The sequence below is a fragment of the Falco naumanni genome, chromosome 3 (genome assembly GCF_017639655.2).
Source record: "Falco naumanni isolate bFalNau1 chromosome 3, bFalNau1.pat, whole genome shotgun sequence".
Lineage (NCBI taxonomy): Eukaryota > Metazoa > Chordata > Aves > Falconiformes > Falconidae > Falco > Falco naumanni.
Window position 1 is genome coordinate 108,096,516 of NC_054056.1, and position 16,530 is coordinate 108,113,045.

Here is a 16,530-nt window from a genome sequence, read left to right on the forward strand (position 1 = left end):
AGCTGTGCTGATGATGGCGGTGAGGAGGGTGATCATCTCCGAGATGGTGACCGTCCCCGCCTTGTACTTCCGGAGGAGGTCCTGGCGCCGGTGGTCGGGGACGTAGCGGGAGAAGAGGAGCTCCCAGACGGTGACGCTCTGGCCCTGGAAGAGCCCCACGCTGAGGGTGGTGCGGGCGTCCTGCAGGGCTTTGCGGGCATCCTCTGTCAGCTGGTAGAGCACGGAGCCCTTGTCCATCAGCTGGAGCATGAGCAGCCCCGTGTCCGGGTCGGGCACGCAGCGGTGGAGGAGCTGCATGTAGGTGAGGTTCTCGTGGGTGTTGGGGTCGAAGAAGCCCTTGGTGTCATCGCTGGGGTCGGAGAGGATCTGGTTCATCTCCTGGTCAAAGTAGCCGCGCCGGTAGGCCACCTCCACGGGGAGGCGGTGGCTGTGCACGGGGTCGATGATGCCGCCGGTGGCGATCTGGGCCTCGAGCAGGCGGATGCCGTGCTCCTTGACAATGAGCTCCTTCTTCATGGCCTGGAAGAGGGAGATCTGGTCGCCAGTGTAGGGGTCCGTGTAGCCTGTCACGGCCCTCTCGGCCGACAGGAGCTTCTCGTGCAGCTCGCTGCCCACCAGCCCGGACGAGATGGCCTCGTCCACAGAGAGCTTCTCGTTGGTGAGCGGGTCAATGAGGAAGCCGGTGGCAGCCTGCGCCTCCAGCAGCACCAGAGCCGTGCCCTGCCTCAGGATGCCCTTCCACATGGCCTGGTAGATGCTCATCTTCTCCGTCTTGGTGGGGTCAGCCTTGGAGGGCACCAGCACGCCGGCGATGCAGCCCGTGCCGTCCAGGTAGCGCTTGACGGAGGCCATTTCCGTCACCTCCTCCACGGTCTTGGAGCCCTGGACGAGGTCGGCCAGCGTGTCCTTGTCGATGATGCCCGAGTCCACCAGATCCGAGGCAGTCACCTGCCTCCTGAGGCCCGGGAATTTCATCTTGCTGCTCTGCTCTGCCGCCTCCTCGACGAGCACGGTGAGGAGCCTTGCCAGCTCGTCCAGCGCCAGACTCCTGGCGCGGGCCTGCCCCAGCAGCTCCTGCCTCTTTGCCTCGGAGACATACTTGGAGAAGAGCAGCTCCCACAGGGAGACCTTCCTGCCCTGGAAGCCGCCCGCCGACACCTCGACAGTGTGGGACTTCAGGGACCGCTGCAGCTGCTGCTCCTGCTCCTGCTCCTGCCAGGGGCCCGTGGCCTCGCCGTTCTCGGCCAGCGGCGCTGTCTCGCGCTGCACTGGCTTGCGGGCCAGGGCGGTGCCGTGGCCCTGGCCCTCAGCTGTGCTGATGATGGCGGTGAGGAGGGTGATCATCTCCGAGATGGTGACCGTCCCCGCCTTGTACTTCCGGAGGAGGTCCTGGCGCCGGTGGTCGGGGACGTAGCGGGAGAAGAGGAGCTCCCAGACGGTGACGCTCTGGCCCTGGAAGAGCCCCACGCTGAGGGTGGTGCGGGCGTCCTGCAGGGCTTTGCGGGCATCCTCTGTCAGCTGGTAGAGCACGGAGCCCTTGTCCATCAGCTGGAGCATGAGCAGCCCCGTGTCCGGGTCGGGCACGCAGCGGTGGAGGAGCTGCATGTAGGTGAGGTTCTCGTGGGTGTTGGGGTCGAAGAAGCCCTTGGTGTCATCGCTGGGGTCGGAGAGGATCTGGTTCATCTCCTGGTCAAAGTAGCCGCGCCGGTAGGCCACCTCCACGGGGAGGCGGTGGCTGTGCACGGGGTCGATGATGCCGCCGGTGGCGATCTGGGCCTCGAGCAGGCGGATGCCGTGCTCCTTGACAATGAGCTCCTTCTTCATGGCCTGGAAGAGGGAGATCTGGTCGCCAGTGTAGGGGTCCGTGTAGCCTGTCACGGCCCTCTCGGCCGACAGGAGCTTCTCGTGCAGCTCGCTGCCCACCAGCCCGGACGAGATGGCCTCGTCCACAGAGAGCTTCTCGTTGGTGAGCGGGTCAATGAGGAAGCCGGTGGCAGCCTGCGCCTCCAGCAGCACCAGAGCCGTGCCCTGCCTCAGGATGCCCTTCCACATGGCCTGGTAGATGCTCATCTTCTCCGTCTTGGTGGGGTCAGCCTTGGAGGGCACCAGCACGCCGGCGATGCAGCCCGTGCCGTCCAGGTAGCGCTTGACGGAGGCCATTTCCGTCACCTCCTCCACGGTCTTGGAGCCCTGGACGAGGTCGGCCAGCGTGTCCTTGTCGATGATGCCCGAGTCCACCAGATCCGAGGCAGTCACCTGCCTCCTGAGGCCCGGGAATTTCATCTTGCTGCTCTGCTCTGCCGCCTCCTCGACGAGCACGGTGAGGAGCCTTGCCAGCTCGTCCAGCGCCAGACTCCTGGCGCGGGCCTGCCCCAGCAGCTCCTGCCTCTTTGCCTCGGAGACATACTTGGAGAAGAGCAGCTCCCACAGGGAGACCTTCCTGCCCTGGAAGCCGCCCGCCGACACCTCGACAGTGTGGGACTTCAGGGACCGCTGCAGCTGCTGCTCCTGCTCCTGCTCCTGCCAGGGGCCCGTGGCCTCGCCGTTCTCGGCCAGCGGCGCTGTCTCGCGCTGCACTGGCTTGCGGGCCAGGGCGGTGCCGTGGCCCTGGCCCTCAGCTGTGCTGATGATGGCGGTGAGGAGGGTGATCATCTCCGAGATGGTGACCGTCCCCGCCTTGTACTTCCGGAGGAGGTCCTGGCGCCGGTGGTCGGGGACGTAGCGGGAGAAGAGGAGCTCCCAGACGGTGACGCTCTGGCCCTGGAAGAGCCCCACGCTGAGGGTGGTGCGGGCGTCCTGCAGGGCTTTGCGGGCATCCTCTGTCAGCTGGTAGAGCACGGAGCCCTTGTCCATCAGCTGGAGCATGAGCAGCCCCGTGTCCGGGTCGGGCACGCAGCGGTGGAGGAGCTGCATGTAGGTGAGGTTCTCGTGGGTGTTGGGGTCGAAGAAGCCCTTGGTGTCATCGCTGGGGTCGGAGAGGATCTGGTTCATCTCCTGGTCAAAGTAGCCGCGCCGGTAGGCCACCTCCACGGGGAGGCGGTGGCTGTGCACGGGGTCGATGATGCCGCCGGTGGCGATCTGGGCCTCGAGCAGGCGGATGCCGTGCTCCTTGACAATGAGCTCCTTCTTCATGGCCTGGAAGAGGGAGATCTGGTCGCCAGTGTAGGGGTCCGTGTAGCCTGTCACGGCCCTCTCGGCCGACAGGAGCTTCTCGTGCAGCTCGCTGCCCACCAGCCCGGACGAGATGGCCTCGTCCACAGAGAGCTTCTCGTTGGTGAGCGGGTCAATGAGGAAGCCGGTGGCAGCCTGCGCCTCCAGCAGCACCAGAGCCGTGCCCTGCCTCAGGATGCCCTTCCACATGGCCTGGTAGATGCTCATCTTCTCCGTCTTGGTGGGGTCAGCCTTGGAGGGCACCAGCACGCCGGCGATGCAGCCCGTGCCGTCCAGGTAGCGCTTGACGGAGGCCATTTCCGTCACCTCCTCCACGGTCTTGGAGCCCTGGACGAGGTCGGCCAGCGTGTCCTTGTCGATGATGCCCGAGTCCACCAGATCCGAGGCAGTCACCTGCCTCCTGAGGCCCGGGAATTTCATCTTGCTGCTCTGCTCTGCCGCCTCCTCGACGAGCACGGTGAGGAGCCTTGCCAGCTCGTCCAGCGCCAGACTCCTGGCGCGGGCCTGCCCCAGCAGCTCCTGCCTCTTTGCCTCGGAGACATACTTGGAGAAGAGCAGCTCCCACAGGGAGACCTTCCTGCCCTGGAAGCCGCCCGCCGACACCTCGACAGTGTGGGACTTCAGGGACCGCTGCAGCTGCTGCTCCTGCTCCTGCTCCTGCCAGGGGCCCGTGGCCTCGCCGTTCTCGGCCAGCGGCGCTGTCTCGCGCTGCACTGGCTTGCGGGCCAGGGCGGTGCCGTGGCCCTGGCCCTCAGCTGTGCTGATGATGGCGGTGAGGAGGGTGATCATCTCCGAGATGGTGACCGTCCCCGCCTTGTACTTCCGGAGGAGGTCCTGGCGCCGGTGGTCGGGGACGTAGCGGGAGAAGAGGAGCTCCCAGACGGTGACGCTCTGGCCCTGGAAGAGCCCCACGCTGAGGGTGGTGCGGGCGTCCTGCAGGGCTTTGCGGGCATCCTCTGTCAGCTGGTAGAGCACGGAGCCCTTGTCCATCAGCTGGAGCATGAGCAGCCCCGTGTCTGGGTCGGGCACGCAGCGGTGGAGGAGCTGCATGTAGGTGAGGTTCTCGTGGGTGTTGGGGTCGAAGAAGCCCTTGGTGTCATCGCTGGGGTCGGAGAGGATCTGGTTCATCTCCTGGTCAAAGTAGCCGCGCCGGTAGGCCACCTCCACGGGGAGGCGGTGGCTGTGCACGGGGTCGATGATGCCGCCGGTGGCGATCTGGGCCTCGAGCAGGCGGATGCCGTGCTCCTTGACAATGAGCTCCTTCTTCATGGCCTGGAAGAGGGAGATCTGGTCGCCAGTGTAGGGGTCCGTGTAGCCTGTCACGGCCCTCTCGGCCGACAGGAGCTTCTCGTGCAGCTCGCTGCCCACCAGCCCGGACGAGATGGCCTCGTCCACAGAGAGCTTCTCGTTGGTGAGCGGGTCAATGAGGAAGCCGGTGGCAGCCTGCGCCTCCAGCAGCACCAGAGCCGTGCCCTGCCTCAGGATGCCCTTCCACATGGCCTGGTAGATGCTCATCTTCTCCGTCTTGGTGGGGTCAGCCTTGGAGGGCACCAGCACGCCGGCGATGCAGCCCGTGCCGTCCAGGTAGCGCTTGACGGAGGCCATTTCCGTCACCTCCTCCACGGTCTTGGAGCCCTGGACGAGGTCGGCCAGCGTGTCCTTGTCGATGATGCCCGAGTCCACCAGATCCGAGGCAGTCACCTGCCTCCTGAGGCCCGGGAATTTCATCTTGCTGCTCTGCTCTGCCGCCTCCTCGACGAGCACGGTGAGGAGCCTTGCCAGCTCGTCCAGCGCCAGACTCCTGGCGCGGGCCTGCCCCAGCAGCTCCTGCCTCTTTGCCTCGGAGACATACTTGGAGAAGAGCAGCTCCCACAGGGAGACCTTCCTGCCCTGGAAGCCGCCCGCCGACACCTCGACAGTGTGGGACTTCAGGGACCGCTGCAGCTGCTGCTCCTGCTCCTGCTCCTGCCAGGGGCCCGTGGCCTCGCCGTTCTCAGCCAGCGGCGCTGTCTCGCGCTGCACTGGCTTGCGGGCCAGGGCGGTGCCGTGGCCCTGGCCCTCATCTGTGCTGATGATGGCGGTGAGGAGGGTGATCATCTCCGAGATGGTGACCGTCCCCGCCTTGTACTTCCGGAGGAGGTCCTGGCGCCGGTGGTCGGGGACGTAGCAGGAGAAGAGGAGCTCCCAGACGGTGACGCTCTGGCCCTGGAAGAGCCCCACGCTGAGGGTGGTGCGGGCGTCCTGCAGGGCTTTGCGGGCATCCTCTGTCAGCTGGTAGAGCACGGAGCCCTTGTCCATCAGCTGGAGCATGAGCAGCCCCGTGTCCGGGTCGGGCACGCAGCGGTGGAGGAGCTGCATGTAGGTGAGGTTCTCGTGGGTGTTGGGGTCGAAGAAGCCCTTGGTGTCATCGCTGGGGTCGGAGAGGATCTGGTTCATCTCCTGGTCAAAGTAGCCGCGCCGGTAGGCCACCTCCACGGGGAGGCGGTGGCTGTGCACGGGGTCGATGATGCCGCCGGTGGCGATCTGGGCCTCGAGCAGGCGGATGCCGTGCTCCTTGACAATGAGCTCCTTCTTCATGGCCTGGAAGAGGGAGATCTGGTCGCCAGTGTAGGGGTCCGTGTAGCCTGTCACGGCCCTCTCGGCCGACAGGAGCTTCTCGTGCAGCTCGCTGCCCACCAGCCCGGACGAGATGGCCTCGTCCACAGAGAGCTTCTCGTTGGTGAGCGGGTCAATGAGGAAGCCGGTGGCAGCCTGCGCCTCCAGCAGCACCAGAGCCGTGCCCTGCCTCAGGATGCCCTTCCACATGGCCTGGTAGATGCTCATCTTCTCCGTCTTGGTGGGGTCAGCCTTGGAGGGCACCAGCACGCCGGCGATGCAGCCCGTGCCGTCCAGGTAGCGCTTGACGGAGGCCATTTCCGTCACCTCCTCCACGGTCTTGGAGCCCTGGACGAGGTCGGCCAGCGTGTCCTTGTCGATGATGCCCGAGTCCACCAGATCCGAGGCAGTCACCTGCCTCCTGAGGCCCGGGAATTTCATCTTGCTGCTCTGCTCTGCCGCCTCCTCGACGAGCACGGTGAGGAGCCTTGCCAGCTCGTCCAGCGCCAGACTCCTGGCGCGGGCCTGCCCCAGCAGCTCCTGCCTCTTTGCCTCGGAGACATACTTGGAGAAGAGCAGCTCCCACAGGGAGACCTTCCTGCCCTGGAAGCCGCCCGCCGACACCTCGACAGTGTGGGACTTCAGGGACCGCTGCAGCTGCTGCTCCTGCTCCTGCTCCTGCCAGGGGCCCGTGGCCTCGCCGTTCTCGGCCAGCGGCGCTGTCTCGCGCTGCACTGGCTTGCGGGCCAGGGCGGTGCCGTGGCCCTGGCCCTCAGCTGTGCTGATGATGGCGGTGAGGAGGGTGATCATCTCCGAGATGGTGACCGTCCCCGCCTTGTACTTCCGGAGGAGGTCCTGGCGCCGGTGGTCGGGGACGTAGCGGGAGAAGAGGAGCTCCCAGACGGTGACGCTCTGGCCCTGGAAGAGCCCCACGCTGAGGGTGGTGCGGGCGTCCTGCAGGGCTTTGCGGGCATCCTCTGTCAGCTGGTAGAGCACGGAGCCCTTGTCCATCAGCTGGAGCATGAGCAGCCCCGTGTCCGGGTCGGGCACGCAGCGGTGGAGGAGCTGCATGTAGGTGAGGTTCTCGTGGGTGTTGGGGTCGAAGAAGCCCTTGGTGTCATCGCTGGGGTCGGAGAGGATCTGGTTCATCTCCTGGTCAAAGTAGCCGCGCCGGTAGGCCACCTCCACGGGGAGGCGGTGGCTGTGCACGGGGTCGATAATGCCGCCGGTGGCGATCTGGGCCTCGAGCAGGCGGATGCCGTGCTCCTTGACAATGAGCTCCTTCATCATGGCCTGGAAGAGGGACATCTTTTTTCCTGTGCAGGGGTCCGTGTAGCCTGTCACAGCTCTCTCTGCAGTAAGAAGTTTTTTTTGTAGCTCGCTGCCCACCAGCCCAGATGAGACCGCCTCATCCACAGAGAACTTCTTGTTTTTGCATGGGTCAATGAGGAAGCCGGTGGCAGCCTGTGCCTCCAGCAGCACCAGAGCCGTGCCCTGCCTCAGGATGCCCTTCCACATGGCCTGGTAGATGCTCATCTTCTCCATCTTGGTGGGGTCAGCCTTAGAGGGTACCAGCACACCAGCAATGCTTCCAGTTCCCTCTAGGTATTTTCTCACAGTATCCATTTTTGCTATATCTTGTGCCCTTTCTTTTCCTTCATGCAGTTTTTCCATTGTTTCTTCTGTAATGATCCCTGCACTTAGAAGTTCTGATGCTGTTATTTGTTGCCTGATTCCCTGGAACCAGACATCACTTCTGTCCTCTTCTTTTTCTTTTATGATATTTAATATTATATCAATGATTCCTTGTAGAATGTGATGGGATTCATCTTTATATTTTTTTATCAGTTCTTTTCTTTTTTCTTCTGTGATGTACTCAGAACAGAGAAGTTCCCACAGTGACAACACCTGTCCTTTATATTTTCCAAAAGGCACTTCCACCTTTGTACATAATAGGGCAGATTTTGTATGCTCATCAACGTAGAAATAGTCTTCATCTTTTTCCATGACCTGCAGCAGGTACAATCCTGTATTTCTGTCTTTGGAACATCTCTGCAGGAGCTGGCTGTAACTGATTTTCTCATGAGTATTAGGATCTACAAAACCTTTTGTACCATGATCTGGATCAGAAAGCAGGATAAACATATCATCATCTAGGTACCCGCGCCGGTAGGCCACTTCCACGGGGAGGCGATGGCTGTGCACGGGGTCAATGATTCCGCCGGTGGCGATCTGGGCCTCGAGCAGGTGGATGCCGTGCTCCTTGACTATTATCTTTTGCCTTATTGCCTGGAAGAGAGATATTTTATTTCCTGTATGAGGATCTTCATATCCTGTCACGGCTTTCTCTGCTGACAGGAGTTTCTTGTGCAAGTTTCTCCCCACCAGCCCAGATGAGACAGCCTCATCCACGGTTAGCTTCTTATTTTTCAGTGGGTCAATGAGAAAACCAGTGGCAGCCTGCGCCTCCAGCAGCCCCAATGCACATTGCTCTGTGAGGAGGCCTTTGTTTAGGGCCTGGTAGATGCTCATCTTCTCTTTCCTTGATGGGAGTAGAACCCCAGCAATACATCCAGTGCCATCCAAGTACCTTTTGATGGTGTCCCTCTCTGTGAGGCTCACAAGTGTGAGACTTTCATCCTGCAGCTGATCTAGAGTTTTCTTGTCAATTATCTCAGAGTTAAACAATTCTGATATTGACACATACCCTCGGAGTCCTTTAACCTTGAGGCCTTCTGCTCTTTGCTCTGTATCCTCAATTATTTTCATGATCAGTGCTGTAAGGTCTTCCAGTGTTAGGGTTTTGCTTTGGTACTGCATCACTAGCTCTTTCCTTTTCTGCTCGGAGATGTAATGAGAGCAGAGAATTTCCCAGATAGAAACTGTTTGGTCTTTAAACTTTCCAACTTTCACTTTAAGGGGCTTTAAGCGCAAAACCTGTTTTGTAAGCTCATCAATGTAGAAGTACTTCCCTCCTTCCTGTACAACTTGCAGCATGTACAACCCAGTCTCTGAATCTTGAACACATCTCTCCAGTAGCTGCATGTAGGTGAGGTTCTCGTGGGTGTTGGGGTCGAAGAAGCCCTTGGTGTCATCGCTGGGGTCGGAGAGGATCTGGTTCATCTCCTGGTCAAAGTAGCCGCGCTTGTAGGCCACCTCCACGGGAAGGCGGTGGCTGTGCACGGGGTCGATGATGCCGCCGGTGGCGATCTGGGCCTCGAGCAGGCGGATGCCATGGCTCTTCACAATCAGTCCTTGGTTCATAGCTTCAAATAGGGACATTGGGGCTTTTGTGTAGGGGTCAGTGTAGCCTGTCACAGCTCTTTCTGCACAGAGTAGCTTTTCAAAAATCTCCCCTCCAATTAGGCCTGCAGTTAATGCTTCCTCCACTGAAAACTTCTTGTTTTTCTTTGGGTCAATGATGTAGCCAGTGGCAGCCTGCGCCTCCAGCAGCACCAGTGCTGTCCCTGGCCTCAGGATGCCCTTCCTCATGGCTTGGTAGATGCTCATCTTCTCATTGCTTGGCTGTATAAGGACCCCTGCTATGAAATTGCTGCCCTCTAGGTACCTGCGGACAGAGTCCATTTCAGTCACTTCTTTGACTGTTTTCTTCCCCTGGTTGAGCTCATCGAGGGTTTTTTTGTCTATCAGTTGAGACTGGAAGAGGTCACTGGCAGATACTCTTTTCCTCAGGCCCTTGAATGCAAACTTCTTGCCCTGTGTCTCAGTCTCTTTGATGATTGTGGTGACACTTGTTACAATTTCCTGCAGCACTTCAGTATTTTCGTCTTTGTACTTTTGCACTAGCTCTCTTCTTTTGCCGTCTGAGAGGTATTCAGAGTTAAGAAGGTCCCAGACTGACACTGTCTGTCCTTTGAACCGCCCTACATTGACACAAACAGTCACAGATTTCATCACCTCCATGGTTTGTTCATCCACACAGAACATCACATTTTCTGACAGAGGAAGCAGCCAGAGACCTGACTCAGCCTCGTGAATGCACCTGTCCTTCAGCTGCTGGTAGGTCACGTTCTCCTTTGTGTTTGGATCAAAAAAGACTTTGGTGCTGTCATTCATCCGAGAGAGGGTTTGGTTCAGGTTTTCATCATAGAAGCCGTACCTGCATGCAGCCTGGAGTGGAAGGTGATGATGGTGAATGGGATCAATGACCCCTCCTGTGGCCAACTGGGCCTCTAGCAAGGGAATAGCATCTTCCAGGGGAATCAGCTCTTTCCTGAGCGCTTGGCACAGTGAGATGGAGTTCCCCGTGTAGGGATCTGTGTAACCGGTCACTGCCCTCTCAGCGAGAAGGAGTTTCTCAGTGAGCTCTTCTCCAACAACTGCTGCTTTCACAGCATCCCTCACACTGAGTCTCTGGTTTGTTGCTGGGTCAGTTAAGTATCCTGTGGCTGCCTGAGCTTCTAGCAGTCTCAGAGCAGCCCCAGGGAGGAGTAAGTTGGTTTTCATGGCATCATAAAAGCTCATCTTCTTTTTGGATGCCTCTATGAATACCCCAGCGATGCTGCCTGTGCCCTGCAAGTACCTCTTCACACTCTCCATCGCAGCCACTTCCTCTGGAGCTCTTCTGCCCTGAGCCAGTTCTTCAAACATCTTCTCAGTAATGATGCCGGCATCCAGCAGCCATACTGCGGGGACACTGCCCCGCAAACCTTCAAAGGTGATCTGGGTGCGGGCTTTCATTTCCATCTCCTCAACCAGTCTGAGCACAAGAGCAACCAGCTGCTCCAGCGACATTTCCTCAGACCGGAACCTCTCCACGAAGTGTCTTCCCTGCTCTTCAGTGAAATACCCAGAGTGGATTAGCTCCCAGAGGGAGACCCCTTTTTCCTTCACCACAGTTTCCTTGAAAATCTGTTGGATTTGTTCATCAGTGTAGGCAGGAGCAGCTGTCTGTGGCAGAGGCAGCAAGTGGAAGCCAGAGATCTCATCCTTCTGACAGCGCTTGACTAGCTCCGCATAGGTCACAGTCTCTTTGCTGTTGGGGACACAGAAGGTTCTGTTGTTGTCACTGGGTTTAGAAAGGGCTTGGCTTGTATCCTCATCCAGGCACCCTCGCTTCTGGGCAGATTCTATGGGGATATAGTGGCCACATGCTGGGTCAATGATGCCTCCTGTAGCCATCTGCACCTCCATCAGCTGCATGGCTTGGCTGTCCGCAATCAGGCCCTTCTTCATTGCCTGGAAGAGGGGTATTTTCTTGCCTGTGAAAGGATCTTTATAGCCTGTTACAGCCCCTTCTGCATGCTGCAGCTTTTCATGGACTTCTGGCCCAATGACTCCCTCCTTGACAGCATCATCCACACAGAGTTTCTGGTTGTTCACTGGGTCAATGATGAAGCCTGTGGCAGCCTGGGCCTCTAGCAATGGGAGGGCTACTCCTGGTACAACAATGTTTTGCTTCATGGCCTCATAAATGCTTAACCTCTGGTTTGATGGCTGGAGCACAACACCTCCAATGCTGCCAGAGCCGTAGAGATACTTTCTGACAGAGTCCATGTGCAGAACTTCCTTAGGTGTGATGGATCCCTCCAACACCTTCTCAAACAGGGCCTTATCAATGATACCTGTTTCCATCAGGTGGTAAGCGCTGACACTGCCTCTCATGGCTGGGAACTTGATGGGGGCCCATTTTTTCATTTCCTCCTCTAACATGATTCGAATTTGCTCCAGGGTGAGCTTCTTCAGCTGGTAGTGGTTGAATATCTCTCGGCGCCTGCCCTCGCTAAAGTACTCGGAGTTCAGCAGGTCCCACACAGAGACCTTCTCCCCCCGTAACCGCCCAAACCTGACCGGCAGCCAGGAGCTCCTGAACACCCGTCTGGTGTCATCATCGATGAACTGGCGCTTCCTGCTGTTCAGGGGAAGGAGACAGAGCCCGGTGGAGGGCTCTGTGATGCACTTCTCCTTCAGCTGCAGGTAGGTGAGGTTCTCGTGAGTGTTGGGGTCGAAGAAGCCCTTGGTATCATCACTGGGATCAGAAAGGATTACATTCATCTTCTTGTCAAAGTAGCCGCGCTTGTAGGCCACCTCCACAGGGATGCGGTGGCTGTTGACAGGGTCGATGATGCCGCCGGTGGCGATCTGGGCCTCGAGCAGGCGGATAGCATGTTCCTTCACAATGAACTCTTTCTTCATGGCCTGGAAGAGGGAGATCTTTTTCCCTGAGTAAGGATCTCTATAGCCAGTGACTGATTTCTCTGCAGCCAGTAGCTTGTTGTAAACATCTGGGCCAATGATGTTCGCTCTTAGAGCCTCATCTACAGAGTACCTTTTGTTGGCAGCTGGGTCAATGATAAATCCAGTGGCAGCCTGTGCCTCCAGGAGGATCAGTGATGTTCCTGGCCTTAAAAGTCCTTTCCGCTTTGCCTGGTAGATGCTGATCTTCTCCTGGGAGTCAGGAAGCAGCAGACCACCAATGCTACCTGTCCCTTGCAGGTACTTCTTGACAGTGTCCATGCCGACAACTTCTTTGGCTGATGTTTCTCCCTCCTTCAGTTTCTTAAACAAATCTTTGTTGATAATTTCTGAGCTCAGGAGCTGGTCAGCTGTCACACGGTCCCTCAGTCCTTCAAAAGTGACATTAGCAGTGGAAGCCATTTCCTCAATGGTGGCACTGACTGCTTTACCCAATTCTTGTGTAGAGAGCATTCCTGCAAGGTACTGCTGAGTGAGAGCAGCTCTTTGCTCACTTTGGATGTAGTCTGAGAAGAGGAGTTTCCAGAGAGACACTGACTTTCCCTTGAATTTACCTAAAGCGACGGATACCTGTGTGTTTTCCAGAGCTGTTTGGGTCCTATGGTCAAAAAAGAGGTGGGTTCCCTTGGATTCTTCTCTGCTGTCCCCACCAATCGGCAGCAGAAGGAGCCCCGTGTTGGGATCAGTGACACAGCGCTTGAGCAGGTCTGCATAGGTCAGTTTCTCCTTGGAGCTGGGGTCAAAGAACCCTTTCATGTCATCAGTAGGACTGGAGAGGAGCTGTCTTGTGGCCTCGTCCAGGTACCCCCACTTACAAGCTGTCTCTGTAGGGACACGGAGGTGCCTGCCTGGAGCAATTATACCCCCTGTAGCCATCTGAGCCTCCAGAAGGCAAATGCCATGATCCTTGGGGATGAAGCCTTTCCTGATGGCTTGGAACAGAGACAGCATTTCTCCAGTGTAAGGGTCCCTGTATCCAGTGATGGTTCTCTCAGCTGAAGACAGTTTCTCGTGAAGCTCTGGGCCGATGAGACCAACCCTGACAGCCTCATCAGCTGAGTAGCTTTTGTTCTTTATGGGGTCTGTTAGGCTGCCCGTGGAGGCTTGGACTTGCAGGAGCATCAGAGCAGTGCCAGGCACCAGGAGGTGCTCTCTCAGTGCCTGGTAAAGGCTTTTCCGCTCACCGGAAGGCAGGACAACACCAGCCACGCTCCTTGTCCCATGCAGGAACTGCTGAACAGAGTCATTTTCTGCTACCTCCTGGGCAGAAACTCTTCCCTCCTCAAGACCTCTGAACATGTCAGAGCTGATGATGCCAGAGTCAAAAAGATCCCTGCTGCTCACCCTCCCTCCCAGACCTGGGAACGTGATTTGCAGGGGCAAGAGGAGGAAGCCTGAGGCTGGATCAACAATACACCTCTTTATAAGCTCCGTATAAGTGACCCTCTCCATAGTACTGGGGTTGAGGAATCCTTTGCTGGCCTCATTGCTGGGGTCAGAGATGAGCTGGCTCATCTCTTCATCTAAATATCCCCTCTCACAGGCAACATCTGTGGGGAGCCGGCAGCCAGTGGCTGGCTCAATGATGCCTCCGGTTGCAATCTGGGCCTCCAGCAGCCGGGTTCCTTGCTCCCTCCCGATCAGGTCCTTCTGGATCGCTTGGTAGAGGGAGATTTTCTCTTCTGTGTAGGGGTCCACAAAGCCAGTAGCAGCTTTCTCTGCAGCGAGCAACCTTTCCTTCAGCTCCAGCCCCACCAGCCCCAGATGCACAGCTTCTGCCACGGAGACATGCCTGTTCTTCACCGGGTCAATGATAAAGCCCATGGCTGCCTGGGCCTCAAGAAGACAGAGTGCTGAATCCAGACTCAGGAGGTGCTCTCTGGTGGCATCATAAAAGCTCATTATCTTCTTTGAAACCTCTACATACACTCCAGCAATGCTGCCAGCTGCCTCAGAGGCCTCGCTAGAAGCGTCCATCACTGTCACATCCCTGTCAGCTGCTTTTTTCTGTTTGCAAGGCATTATATCCTGGCACAAGTGGTTTGCTCCTGGCATGTTTTCCTGGTGAGAGATGAGGGCAGCATGGCCATTCACTGCTGGCTTGCTCTCCATCCTCCCGCTGCACTCCTTTCACAGCTGTCAAGCCTCTCTGGAGAAAGGGGAGAGAATGGGAAAGCTCAGTGAGAAATCAGCTTCTCTATAGTTTGCATGCTAAATACCAGGAGAAAAAAGAAAAATAAATGCCTCAGAGGCAGTAGGAAGTAACAGCCAAAGGCTGAGCATGTTCAGGGTAGTGTGCTTATCCCTGAAGCTGACATGCTGAGTCAGGCCTGGCAGAGGCAAGCACCCTCTGCTTCCTGAGCTAGGCTTGCCGGTTGCACTAGGACATCTCAGCATGAGAGAAGGAGACCAGAGCAGAGGCACCAGTGGGACCTGTGGAGCACTGAGCTGAGGTAGGCTTGGCTCCTGTGAGGAGTAAAGCCCTTGCCACATGAATTTAGCCACCAGTTTGTGCAGTGCTTCAAAGGCCTGAAGGACATCAGGCCCTGGGGCAAAGCACCATCCAAAAGCAGCAGCTACCAGGGAGTACCAGCACTCACTCGGGCTGCTGCTGGCACTGGCACAGGGTTAAGCAAGTCCCCAGCAAGGGTGGAAAGGCTGCTACAGGGGGTCAGCCTGGTCCCCTGGCACACTCCTCACAGCAACACCAGCCAGCAGGGGCTGGAACTGCCAGGCACCCAAAAGAAGCTCTGGAGGCTCTTTGTCTGGTGCCCACTGCTGCAGTGAGATGGGGTATCTTCCCCCCTTGCATTGCTCAGGAAGCATGGGAAGGGGGGACCAGCAGAAAGAGAAGGGGGTGGGTGCAGCAGGCCACATGGACCTGCATGCCTACACTCCTGTTTTTGAAAAGCTCCTAGACACTCTGGGATCAACCACAGCACAGCCATTATACAGTCAAATTATGGTGCTGGAGGGAGTATGAGGCTGTTGGGTGCTGGGCTGTGCACACTGAAAGGCTGGAGGGTGCTTGTGGCTGAGTATGGGCTGTGCAGAGGTCTGGGAGCTGTCATTAGCCCCTGGGCTATCACTGTGGCACACGCTGCTGCAGAGAAGCCTCACTGCCCGCAACCTTGCACAGTGGGGCGTCCATGTCCTCTGGCTGGAAGCCAGTCCTGCAGCAGGAGGCTGCAGTTTTGGAGCCGGTTTGAGAAGAGAGGGGGTTGGCTCTGCTACATCAGGGCAGCAGAGATGGCTCCTTATTCCGTCGCACAGCCCCTGGCACCAGTGCAGAGTGGGGTGTGCCAGGGCTGCACCAGCCCTACAGAGGCAGGTGAGGCCATGGGAGGGAGCACGAAGCTCTGCAGCATGCTGAGGAGTCCTGCTTGCCTGAGCTTCTGGAGTGGAGCTGGCTGGGTCATGCTGTTGACCACCAGCATCTCTAGACCCAGCTGCAAGGACACAACCAGAGCAGAGCTACCCCATGGTATGTGGAAGGGCATTGGCACAGCAGCCCCAGAGAGAGACAGTGCCTTGCTGACCCTCCTGCAACGATCACACTGAGTGGGGACGGCACGGACCAGCTGTATCTGGTGTGGACCAGCCCACAACCTTCCCCACATCACCAGTATAAAGAAACCAGGGAGCGAAAGTAGCGTGCTGGTGCCGGTGCACACTGTGCCCATGGCCATGCTCACCACAGGACCAGCCTCTCCAACGAGGCTATGTGCAGCGGCCCCATCCCTGTGTGCCCACTCCAGCTCATTCCGAGCCAGGCCAGCACCTTTTCCTCTCAAGGGCTCCTCTGTCCCAGCCCTGCTCCAGGCTGGCTGCCCATCTCGGGGGAGAGGTCCCAACAGGCACTGGCTCCATCTGCCCGTGATGTCAGTGTGAGCGCAGCCATGTGTGCTTGGATCTGCCCAGGCAATGCTGTTTGTGTTTGCAGGTTCAGGATTGCGTCTGGCTCTGGAGCCAAAAGGTGGGGACGACGGGCGGGACGGCTACGGGTGTTGCTCCTGCTTCTGGGAAGGGCCGTCCTGAGCCACACTGGGCAAGGGGAGGAGAACAGAGTCAGGACTCCAGGGTGTGTGTCTCTGCCTGCTGGAGGGGGGTGAGGGGCCGGTCTTGCTGGCTGAGAGCTGGGGGAGTCACTCTGTCCTGTGCTGTGGGCTGGGAGTGAGGGGGTCCCCTGCCTTGCAGGGCTGTCCCCTCCATCCTGCGGGCTCATGCTGGGTGCACACACCCACATGTGCTGGTGCTGGGCAGCCCTGTGCTTGGTGCCGTGTGCATGCAAAACACACGACAGGGTTGGCGGCACCTCACCACCACCTCTGCCCACTCCAGTCCTGCGACCATGCCACCTTGCAGGGCTGGGAAAGCTGCTCCTGGCGCTGCAGCCCTTTCCTGGCAGAGATTCTGGGTTAGATGGTGCAGGCTGTGCTGTGCTTGGGGGAAGCTGGGCTCAGCCCAGCCATGCCATGGGCAGAAAGGTGGGCAGCACCAGTGTGGCTGCAGTATCCAGAGAGCCCCAGGCAGATCTCATCATGTCCC

General features: G+C 58.4%; 1 protein-coding gene across 1 annotated transcript in view; it reads right to left on the minus strand.

Annotated features, from left to right (window-relative positions):
• The window catches only part of EPPK1 (epiplakin 1), a 46,915-nt gene extending 32,821 nt beyond the window's left edge, over positions 1-14,094 (minus strand). Inside the window, exons 1-3 of the mRNA XM_040586685.1 lie at positions 6,520-14,094; positions 6,163-6,423; positions 136-5,187 (exon numbers count right to left, since the gene is read on the minus strand). Coding sequence (XP_040442619.1) covers positions 136-5,187; positions 6,163-6,423; positions 6,520-14,094 — 12,888 coding nt within the window. The remainder of the gene's footprint in view (positions 1-135; positions 5,188-6,162; positions 6,424-6,519) is intronic.
• Between the last annotated feature and the right edge of the window lie 2,436 nt (positions 14,095-16,530).